Source organism: Perna viridis, chromosome 13, assembly GCF_037379345.1.
Source record: "Perna viridis isolate PV_CMFRI_1.1 ecotype Kerala chromosome 13, ASM3737934v1, whole genome shotgun sequence".
NCBI lineage: Eukaryota > Metazoa > Mollusca > Bivalvia > Mytilida > Mytilidae > Perna > Perna viridis.
Genome location: NC_142457.1, coordinates 9,909,278 through 9,922,192, shown reverse-complemented (window position 1 = coordinate 9,922,192; position 12,915 = coordinate 9,909,278). Strand labels below are relative to the sequence as shown.

Below are 12,915 nucleotides of genomic sequence, written 5' to 3'. Positions count from 1 at the left end.
TTACTTAGATTTAAGTGTATAAGCGACTGTGGCGGAACCCTATGGTTTCTACTACGGGAGAATACCACAGTAGGGTTCTTTAACGTGCGAGGAACGTGGCATCTTTCCCAACACGGTGCACCACTATGGTTTGCGGTCAGGTTTTCCGTATTATAGCCTGACAACCCCAGCATGTAACACGCCAGGGGTACCCCATTCCACCGCCTGGGGCACACATCCCAGTTGCTCTGTGGGCAGAGCGTCCTAGCCCCCGGCTAGGATTCTGAGCACTATTTAGTCGCCTTTTACAACCAGCTTGGCGCTGCTGCAGGCCTATTCTTTTAACACCCGGACCTGCACGGGAATTTAATGCTTCTAGGTTGAATTTTCAAAACGTGTCTGTTTAATGAAAAATTGTAATCGCCAGCAGATAGATGTATAAATTGTTTATGACATTGAAGCATTTTATGACTTTGTTATTTGCGTAGTAGAAAAAATACACTTGAACTGTCCAAACTATCCTGTGTATTTGTTGCAAGTTCCGATATAACGTATCAGTTGCGATATGAAAACCATGCGATGTATAAAATCCTCGAAACAAGGATTGTATAATGATGTATAATGTTTATGAGTATGGGGAGTAGAAGTATCAAGAGGTAAAAAATCATAAGTTTTACATTCCAGGATCTACATACCATTACGGTAGTAACAAGTAGGTTTCGAAGTTCCATAATATTTTAATTATATATTTTGTACCACTTTCTTTCAATTCAACTTAGTTTCTTTAAGCTGGTTATTGTACAAACAAAATACATTTCTAGTATTTCAAGGGCTGTCCTAATCCGGTTTTTTAAAGATAGTATATAATCTTTGATAACAAACATGTTCAGCTCTAGTGCGAAAGGTCATGAAATTGTTTACATAATGTACATCAAAATGACGCAACAGAAAGCAGAAGGCCCAAGAACAGTCATAATGATTCCATTTCCTATCGTAGCAAAGCTATCTTTTGAATTTAATTATACAATTGGATCTTTTTTTCAGACATGATAGGTTCTTGAACAGCAAGTGAAACAGCGGATAAACATGCATAAGTACCCTGCAGGTTTTCCCAAACTTTTCTATGAATCTATTGTATTACAGAAAAAAGGAAAAATGAATTTACAATTGCAAGGCTAAAATATTTTCATTCACTGATTCCGATCCCTGTCATTTATTTTTCTTGCTGAAGAATTTCCATTTACGCGTCCCGAATCATTGATTTGACTGATAACCATAACTAGGACCATTTTATCCTTTTCCCACGTAAAACCACGTTGGTACTGAGCTCAATTTGCTCTCACAATGCATTTGACTTATGGCCTTTGAACATCTGAGGGTCTAATTCCAATAGAGTTTACACTTTTATGAACGTAGGTTTCATTACAATTTTGATAATTACTTCCTTTCATTAAGTGAGAGCAATGCATAAAAGGACAAAAAGTTTAGTTGTAGTACACGACGCTAATATAGTCACTGCATGTGGGAACCACTCAATTCTAATAAATCAATCAGATTGATAGAGACAGGAGTTATAGTCACTAAGTTTCCAATATTGTATAAGTGAGAAATAATAATTGGAACCAAACACAACCCAGTCGATCTGTGGGCAGAATGCCCTAGCCCCCGGCTAGGGTTCTGTGCACCATTTTACGACAAGCTTAGCGCTGCTGCAGGTCTTTTCTTTTGACATTTAGATCTGCACGGGGCGCTTTTGTTTTAGAATTCATTAAATATACACATTAAGTATTAACAGAAAATTAAAAGGACTGTCATGCAGAAATGAATATTTGTTTGTCTGTTTCAATATAAAATCAGGAAAAAATGACTTTTCAGTATATCGTTGTATTTGTACGGAAGCTATAGTCTTTTTCGGAAAATTACCGATTTGTTCCAAGTTGACTTCAATATTTTTGTATTTTTATTATTTATATTTTTTGTTACATCTACCAAATAGATAATTTTGATATTGATTTAGTTATCTTATTATAATTTGACTGAATGGAAAAGGGGATTCGGAAGTGAAATGTATATTTCAACAACACATAGTACAAACATTAAGTTTTGATTTTATATTTGACCGAGTTCATTATTAAAGAAAGTGCTAAAGAACGCACAGGAGCATCACACATTCTTACCAATTCGGAGCACATGATATCATTCTCGTGGAAGTTAAGCCGATATCAATAAAAACACATAAAAATGTTTAAAATATTGATAACTATGAAAGGGTAACAACAAAATTACCGAACACTAACCCGATCCATAATCAAGTCAAGTCTAATAAAAATCTGGCAAAATAGATATTACACCACCGAAGCAGATGGTACCGCATTGAAGGGTTCATGGAACCTTCAAGGGCAAGGTTCAGTCGATAGAAAACCCATTAATATTGAGAATTTATTAAAATGAAAATGGAAAACAGAAATCTCAGACACCCAAGTATAAAATCTCAATTTTAGCAATGTGCATAATAACTTATGACGTCTCATTTTCTTTTGTAATCCAATATTGTGCTAATCATGGAAACAAGGCCCAAATTTCATAATATCATAGTTATCAAAAGTTATCATAGTTATGTTTTGTTTCCAAAAAAAGGTACACATCAAAACTGACAAGGAAAACAAGATGTCACATAAAAAATTCAAGCACTAGCAATACAAATCCCCCCCGCAAAAAAAACAAAAGACCGGAGTGACATGACGTGTTCCGGAAATGTAAACATGTCCAACATCGTCAGCGGTACCTCCCACATTACAAGTGAATATAATCCGGTATAAATCTAGCAACAATAATTCTTCTCCGTGACCCACAATTGAAATTTGGGCGAAACCATTTATTTGTTTATTGAATATCATATTGTAAACCTAGTAGATAACTAGAAAATAATGGACATTGACTTGACTCAAAGTGCTACTTAACTGCGGCAAGGTGTCAAGTTCGGTTGGTAGTTAACTCGGTAAGATGTCGAAACTAATTGAAGATATTTTGTCTCATCTAGGAGATTGGAACTTCATATCGGTCTATCAGAGAGTGACGCCGACCTTAAATTATAGAAATGAGCAACACAAGCAATAACGAAATTGTTATGCCTTTATTTCTGAATACACGACTATTGAACGTAACTGTCTAATGTGTTGTTCATAACTAAATATCAGATAAATAATAAGGAAGTATGAATTACCTCCGGAAATGTACACAATCAATCGGCAAAAGAATCTGTCAAATTTTGAGACATCCATCAACGTAAAACATATGTTAACTTTTAATGTGATTTTTTGGAGCTTACCAAATTAATCAAATTTGTGAGTTTAAGATGAAACGTGGGAGCAGTAAGAAACATTGTTTTAAAGTATGTATTATTATTATATAGTTTTTAACGACATTATCTGATCATGATGACTAAAAATATAAAATTATCATGTGAACATGGCATTTGTACTGCAATCGTTCAATTTGAGTAGACAAAATCGAGTTACGGTCATTGACTGAAAAACCTTTTATTGTGACGTTGCAAAGGTTACATTGTTTTGTCGAAATATTACGTTTTCCTCCTTATTCGGAAATATAGCCCCGTGTAGGTCCGGGTGTGAAAAGAATAGGCCTGCAGCAGCGCTAAGCTTGTAAAAGGCGACTAAATAGTGCTCAGAACCCTAGCCGGGGGCTAGGACGCTCTGCCCACAGAGCTACTGGGATGTGTGCCCCAGGTGGTGGAATGGGGTACCCCTGGCGTGTTACATGCTGGGGTTGTCAGACTATAATACCTGACCGCAAACTATAGTGGTGCACCGTGTTGGGAAAGATGCCACGTTCCTCGCACGTTAAAGAACCCTACTATGGTATTCTCCCGGAGTAGGAACCATAGGGCTCCGCCACAGGAGGCTAAATTGCCCGACCCTACACACCTCTCCCTTTTTCTAGTGGCAATCAAAACCTGTCGATCCCATTGTCCTTGCGTCCAATCCCTTTTTCATTTCATCATCATTTCATGTTCATTTTATCATCAATGTCATGTTCATCGTCTGAATATAGCTGAAATATTGCTGCTCGGACGTTAAACCCGAACAAACAAACAAACTTTTTCGGTATTTGTCAAGGTACCTTTGATTGTTGATTAATTATGGCCTAGGTTTTATAATGTATAATCAAGGGAACCAAAGTTCTAGTAGTAATCAAAGAGTAATCAAGGGAACCAAGGTTCTAGTGGTAATCAAAATAATGTAATCTAGGGATAAAGACCTGATCATACGTAACAAAAATGTCTTAATCTTAGGATAGATTAACAATACTAGTATGAGGAAAACTTTCTGGTCTATGGGGCATGTAAAATGGGAATAGGGGATGCGATAGGTCGGAGTTTTGAATGGGGAGATTTTCGCAATATTTTTTTTATATGAAAATTTATTTAGTTTATTTAAATTAACAGTGTAAATGTAAAATTATTCAACATTAAATAATTAAGTTTGATCATGTACATATTTGGATACGATTTGATTAAGATTGATATAGCTTGCATTTTCATCAAAACTGTGAAGTTGATGCTTTCCTTTACTGTAACAATATGATATTCATTTAGTGTTTGTATCAAGAAATTAGACAAGATTTTCTTAAGAAAAATAGTGTTTTTTCTCCTATTCCAAGATACATTTAGATTAAATCCTAAACAACGTTTTCCCCTTAAAAGACTTTCGTGTATTCCCTAAACATCAAAACCAAATGTGAGGTCTTGCCTTCCTTGTATTTGATCCCCAAACATCATAAGAACCCACACAAAGAAAGTTTTCATGTCACCTGTAATGGACAATTTTTGGGTTGCAATTTTTTTTCATCTTACTTGACTCGAAAAAGTTCAAATATATATAACGTTGGATCACTTGAAAGCTGAAAACGACAATAACGGGTGAGATGAAAAAAAATCTGAAATTCTGAAAATTTCATTTTTTAGGATTTTTAAAATAGTTGTTGTTCTAAGTGGAATATCTAAGCGCCTGAATTAATCATATATGTTGAATACAGCATTATTAAAGTTATGAAAAAAAAACCAAAGTATTTATTGTGATAGTATTAAGCAAAAAATACCTCAGTCAGCTACTGTATCTTTTACATTCTAGAGGTTCTGACACAAAATTTGATTAAATTGTCAATTTCAGCTTTTTTCGGTTGTACAAAGGGAGTAAATATTTTAAATTGTATTCCAAATCGTAAGTATAACCGCAACTTTTGTAATACTAATAGGAAGCTAAGATACTTTGATACCTGATGGTACCTCGATATGTTAATTAATTGCGTTTTGTAAAAAAGAAGTTACGAGAAAAAAAAACAAATAATTTTACTTCTATCTCTACGAGGTATATAAAGTGACCAAAACATACAAAAATGCTTCAATTGATATTGTGATGACAAAATGACTAATAAACGGGAGGTATAAGGGTACCTGCAAATCATGTCTTGGATAGTGAATCTGAGCCCACATACTATACTTTTTCATTTAAAAATTACTTGACCAAGAAGTCATCACACGTTCTCCACCCCAACATTTCTGATGTACATTCGTTGCATTGCGTTTTGAATCCAACATTCAAAAGCCTGGTATTAATACAACATAGTTTTGCAAAATATAGCTGCAACATTGCACTTTTAGGTGGGGTTGGGAAAAAACGACTTCACGTTTTAGGCTATGTGAGTTTGTTTTATGTATAAAGGTAACGTACAAATTATTTTCACGAAAGGCCTTAAAATCTTCGCAGATTTATATACAAATAACATGTTAACAATAGGCTTATGATTTCGATACGGGAAACAGGTATGCTAAATAAAATATAGCATTCTAGACATGAAGCCTTCCGTTGTTTTAACTCATAACAGTTTATTGTAATACAATTGCTATCTATGAACAGAACAAAAAGAGTTAGCCTGTTCTAAAATAACAATTAAAAATAAAGTTAAAGTATTTCATCAGCAGTAATATGAGCCTAATCCTTACAAGGGGAAACAAGAAAGTTAATTGAATCATAGAAGCAAGCGATAATTCATTTTGGGAACAATACCGGTCAGATAGTGTCACTTGTGTTCAAGATGTAATTATTTGATAAATTCGGCAGAAAAACGGGCTTTTTTTTGGTCTTTGTTTCCATTGTTTTAGTTCTGTTCTCAGTTTTATGTTTCAATATATCAATTATGTGTTTGTTGAAACACCTTTTAAGGCATGTTACAGATCATGAAAAGAGAATATCGATGTACTTTATTTCGAAATATTCCAATGTCCCTTTGATTTCAAACAGTTGAAACTAATACAAGAAAACCGTATAAAAGTATGAATTGAAATGGATGCAAACGTACGTTTAAAACGTTTTATTTTCTTTTACGTTTTTGGTTCTAAGAGTTATACAATGATTAAATAACTAAATACCCACATATATTAATTTTTGAGTGTCAGTTGGTGAAACATAGTATAAAAACACTTTGAAAATAAAATTTGACCATTCGCACCATCAAAGTAATCATTTTCCATACCACTTTATTAAGTTGAGTTATGATATCATTGAAATACACTGAAAATGAACATTTCATGGGTAGGTAACAGTGTCAAAAATCTAATTTTGTTTTATTAAAACCTTTCTGAGCAAATCCATTTATGCAGTAATCAAATACCGGTGTTTTCAAAAAGAAAAAGCATAATGATAGCCGACGCAGTAAAATTTGTTCTGTTTACCTACAATGTTTTACATTTCATTCAGGAAATAACACATGGCATGCAAAGTCTATTTTCGGTGCAGTGTTTTCGAACGCCACTGAGTTGTCAGTTTTTAGCCAATCGGGAAAATGAATTGCGGCCAAATTTGGGTTTCCATGGAAGAGCGTCTTTAAGGTCAAGAGATAAAATGCGAAACTATACCGACTGCGTCGAGAAAAAGGCCCTTCCTCCCCAAAACAAGTGTTTGATATGATTAGGTTGCCATTATAAGAACGCTATCTTATACTTCTAATATCCGGATAAATAGCTTTATTTTCAAGTACAATGTATAAAAAATTAATTGCATAACTTATATAGACTTTTATAATTTTGAGAAAAATTAATACAGTTTTTAAGAAAGATACCATTTAAAAACAGAGGCAGTGGGTGGTACATGAAAATCCCCCCCAAAATTTCATCTCACAAATACATCCTTTCTCAAAGTTGAATGTTCGTTTTGGATTAACTGCGCAGTAAAAGAGAAATAAAGTACATAGAAAGTATTGAAACTTATTTAAAAAGGGAGATAATTCACTACCTTGAGCAGAATTTAGTTGCTTTGTAAGGAAATTAATTTATTTTACTTCTTGACCAGTACACTACTGTTTATAGTAACAACATATTAAGTTTGTAAATTAAACATGTTATGTATATATATTTCAGGATTGTTTAAAAGTATTTACAAATAACAGGACAACTTCAACGACAGGGCTATTTCCAACTTTAATATTTATATGCCTTCCAGTATTGTTATATGTAATTTATTCCAATACGGTAAGCTTTTTCGCTTCAATGTACTATTTTGTTTTTTTCAACTGCAATTTTCTGTTGAGAGAAAAAAAAACACCTCAGATGTAAATACGACAATTCTGAGTAGATTTCAAAGAGAAAACTTATCTCTAGCAAACAATAAATGCTAGAATTTCTATATCAGTAACTTCAGGTGTCATATTTTTCATTTTCTTCTGGTTTATTAAAGTCACAAACACATCATTTTATTCCTTTTTATATTTAGACTTATACAAATTAAATATCGTTCATTTCAGAGTATTTTTGGACAATCAGTCTTTCTACAAAAACACGTCAATCGATCCAATAATTTTTGGTATGAAGCAAACTCAGAACTAAAAATTATAGTATTAACATTTAATAGACATAAATCATTACGACGTCTACTGGATTCTCTTGATAAAGCTTATTACTTTCACGACAAAGTTGTTCTCGATATATGGATAGATCGATCGCAGAAAGGTGCAATAGATAGACAAACATTCACTGTAGCAGCAGATTTCACATTTAACAAAGGTTTAAAAAATATCCACATCCATAAAAATCATGTTGGTCTTTATGGACAATGGCTAACAACCTGGACTCCTAATAATCAAAGTAAGGAAATAGCAGTGATATTTGAAGACGACATCACAGTTTCGCCTTGGTTTTATCGATATTTAAAATTAGTGCATAATAGGTATGGTGGTCGTGGGGATATTAATGGATTTGCTTTGGAACAAAATATAAAACATGGTTCCGAAAACGGAAAACTTAATGTTCCAATCAATTATACTGTATTTCGTTATCCAGTTCTAGGAACACACGGATTCTCCCCCAAAAGGGACAATTGGATAAAGTTTCTGAAATGGTATGATCTGAAGTCAAAGGAATCTTTCGTTCCCTTAGTTCCAGATATTGTGAAACCAACGAGTTGGTACACTGAGTTTATATTTGGAAATACAACAGATACTATGTGGGAAATGTGGCATATCTATTTCGCTTACCACAACAAAGAATGGACATTGTATCCTAACTTTGGGCTCAACACATGTTTAACAAAGCATTGGGCTGAGAAAGGTTTACATGCTGATGGTAAAGGTCTTAAAGATAAATCAATTAAATTACTGAAGAATTGGGATAACAGAATGAACAATCTACCATCGGATCCAATTCATATCAATGTAAACGGGATACCAATATTGTAATTCCCAACGTCCTAATTTGCAAACAGCATATTCATCATTTAGTTCATAGCAAAAATGTGTTATGTTTTGATCGGTTTTTGATTATTTGATGTAAAACATGTATGTTGTTTTTTGTATTAATTTAAGTATTTTCTTAGTTTTGTGATATAAATTTTGCCATTTAGCATTTTATTTCTTTGATATGTTTGTATTGTAAACTAGTGCAGGTATTACTTTTATGTCTTTGACTTAAGAGTTGATATTTCTTATGACTTAACCAATTAAACTTGCGGTGGATATTCTACAAGAAACATTAACTTTTTGCCATCAGGGGCACATGCATCAATGTGCAGTAACGTGCTTTTACAATTTTGCACAAGTTGGCTTATTCCTAATGTTATAAACCAACACATTCAAACGATTCTTTATAAAAAAAAATATGTATATATCATCGTGTGATAACATTTTCAATCTTTCTACAACTTTTAAATATTCACATAAGGTAAAGTGGTGGAAATTCTGAAGTTTAATATTGCGTTGAAGTCAGTAATTTCCGACCGACACGATTCGGAACCCGGCTAATATTAAAAAATCGATATTGACTTTCATTTTCTGTTATTGACTTAAATTTAAGATACCGGCAGGGTTAAAGATTTTAAAGTGTAAGAGCAGTTTGAGTTGTATTAAAGATAATCACATAGATTTAATCAATAAAAACAAATATTGTATATTTGACTATAAATATGAATACTGCTTATTTTGAACAAATGACATCGTGTTTTCAATTATACAAAAACATGACGTATTATGTTTATATGGCTAATTCATACATACCATTTTTGATACCTAACTACACAGACATAAGACTTCGTAACAATAATTGATGAAAATTGTCTGGTCTGGTGAAGGAAGTTCATGTTGTACACTTGCGGGGTACATGCAGATGATCAGTGATCAATCACTTCCTAAACAATTTCAAGAACATGACGAATATGTAATGCACAAAACAAAAAATATATTTTGATCATTTTTATGACTTTATCACAGATATATAACACAGTGGTTTGAGTAAATAATTGTTGATATCAATGACAAATGAGTAACATTATTTTAACAATGTATTAAAAAGAAGTGTGCCCAAATAGAATACTTGAGCAAAACAAAAATTGCATAACTGAGCTATATTAACGGAAATAAAAGATAAAAACAAAAAGGTGTTGAAATTTATCCGAATTGATAGTGGTAAATTAACATGTACGTAACATATTTAAAATTAGTACATAATAGGTATGTACGGATTCTCCCCTAAAAGGAACAATTGGATAAAGTTTCTGAAATAGTTTGATTTAAAGTCAAATGAGTTCCCTTAGTTCCCGAAATTGTGAAACTAACGAGATGGTACACTGAGTTTATATTTAAAAAAAAAACAACAACAGATAGTATTTGGGAAATGTGGCATATCTATTTCGCTTACCACAACAAAGAATGGACATTGTATCCTAACTTTGGGCTCAACACGTTTGACCAAGAATTGGGCTGAGAAAGGTTTACATGCTGGTGGTAAAGCTCCTAAAGATAAATCAATTAAATTACTGAAGGAATGGGATAATAGGTTGAACAATCTAAAGCATTCACTGCGATACAGTAGATTAAATGTGAATGTGCACGGTTTTAATAAAGAACATAAGTGAATAAGTGAAAGAAACATCGGATATCTTAATCGTATCACCTACTGTGTCACTTAATCTTGAATCTAAAACTATATCATTTGAGCGTCTCTAAACAAAAGAGAAACAAAAGTTGGGCGGTTTTTCATCTTCCCCGACCTGTTCCACCCAACCGAATTTCTTGTGTCATACATCAATAGAATCGAAATGAAATAAGAAATCTTCCTATATCTGGCAAAAAATCGTGAGGGATAGTGGAACAAAATAATTTTTCGCCGATTTTGACAGATTAACAAATTTCACCGCACAATATATTTTTAATATAAATTACTTTGCTAATCTGACGATTCATTACATTAATACAAATTATCTTGCAAAATTAAGAGTTCGGACAAAAGCATTTTGTAGTTGAGTTGAAAGATGTCAGGAAATGATCACGTGATTCACAAGGGAAAATCCCAATAAATCGAAAGTAGAAAAATCGTGCATTTTAAAACCTGTTTAATCAAACAAATCTCATAGAAAACGTAAAACAGCAATTTTTAAACAGTTTTACAGTAGAATGTGGTTTAAAAGATTTTTTTAAAAATTTTCACATACAAACGACCTTAACCGTCCTGCGTTCCGATATTGACTTAGGTTTATTATGATGGCAGGGTTAAAGATTTTATACTGTAAGAGCAGTTTAGGCTGTATTAAAGATAATCAAATAGAGTTAATCAATAAAGACAAATATTGTATATTTGACTATAAATATGAATACTGCTTATCCTGAACAAATGACATTGTGTTTTCATTACGCCAAGAACACGACGTATTATCTTTGTATGGCTAATTCATATATATTGTTTTGATACCTAACTACACAGTCACAGACGATTTCGTAACAATAATTGATGAAAATTGTTTGATCTGGTGAAGGAAGTTCATTTTGTACACTTGCGAAGTACATGCACATGATTCGTGATCAATTACTTCCTAAACAATTTCTTGAACATCACGAACATGTTGAAATGCACCAATAGCTTAGAAATAAAGAAAAGTGGAAATACCTACAAATTGTAATTTTTTGTGCATATCTTTGGTTCATTCGAATTGTGCATATTGTATCTACTCAGATTCATATAGGTTCTTCCAGCAATGTCATGTGTTTACTGTTAAAAAAAATAGTTTATTGTAAATCTAAATTACATGGACATCAGGTTTGAACCATTGCATTACTACTTTACAACAATTTTAATTTGCAAGCAAACAACAATTTTTAGGTCATAAGTATAAAAAAGTAGTGTAATTGTGATGCTAAAACTTTTTACGTACGATATTTATTTATATTGTACATTATCCTCTAAATCTTAAAAAAAAACTGTTGCATTGATTGTAACATCCTATTGTCAAGCAAGCAATTAATTTAACACATGTAGGGGACTACCCAGACCATTTTCCATCAGATATCTTTTGACACTGAACCACGTGTACAGCCTTCAAAGTTTCAATACTTATATGATTGGTATTATGTATTAGGTAGCACTCCAACTAAGAATTATGCAAAATGTGATATATGAATGGAAAGTTTACATATTTTTGTTTGATATTTTGTTGAAAATGTTTAAGTAAACATAACACAACATGTGAATTTTCGTAGAACCCTTGTTTAAATGAGATAAATTATATAGAATGTAGTGCATAATTCAATATTAATGGAGATAACTCTGTAAATGACACTAAAGTACAGCAGAAACAATGGGAATTATCTTCTAAATACAGACAGATTGGAATGAACGATTATACATTTCATCAAATAGGCCTTAACAAAAATTAAAAACAAATAAAAACTGGTAGCCTTTTTGGGTGCATCACATATTACAGAATTGGCATGATTTTTACGAAGACTGATATGTAAAAGTAGATGCCACTGCTGCTTGAATGATGGTTCCCAATGACATCACAAACACAGTAGTCTTGTCTGAATAGAGTTATATCATAGATTATTTACAAAAATTTGAACACAAAATGAAAACCCCTAAAACACTCACGTTTCACATATGGCTTAACTTCTATGCGCTAAATTTGACTTCCCTTTTCGATATTATTTGTTTTGAGAACAACTTAAAACAATGTTTTTTGCTTTTAGATCTTCCATTCCAAGATTAATTTCAACGCTATAACGTGCACGTAACATACCTCATGGCCAATCTGGGACGCAATGAAAAATAGCAATGTTTACCATACACTTTCTAAAATGGTCTAGTGATTATTAAACGTATCGAAACTTAATACTTATGACAACTATAACATTGTTGGTTTATAGCCCGTTGTTTACATAAGACGTTAAATTAAGATTATACGTTTATATAGTGGCATATTTAAATAAAACTGAAATGTTTTTACCAGCAATCCTTAAACGATTTATTCGTTCAGCCGAAACAAGCGTAGGTTAGGTATGAGCCTGTATAATAGAAAACCCGTCACATTTTCTTGCCCAATTTATTTTTGCACTCATTTTACAAGAAATAAAAAGCAACAATAAACACCGTGAACAATT

The 12,915-nt window shown here is 32.6% G+C and overlaps 1 protein-coding gene across 1 annotated transcript; it reads left to right on the top strand.

Moving 5' to 3' along the window:
* Nucleotides 1–612: 612 nt before the first annotated feature.
* LOC148599508 (uncharacterized) lies at nt 613–8,727 on the top strand. The gene is made up of 2 exons (XM_088557339.1): nt 613–635; nt 7,905–8,727. Exons 1-2 carry the CDS (start codon nt 613–615, stop codon nt 8,725–8,727), a joined length of 846 nt encoding a protein of 281 aa, XP_088413465.1.
* Nucleotides 8,728–12,915: the final 4,188 nt, after the last annotated feature.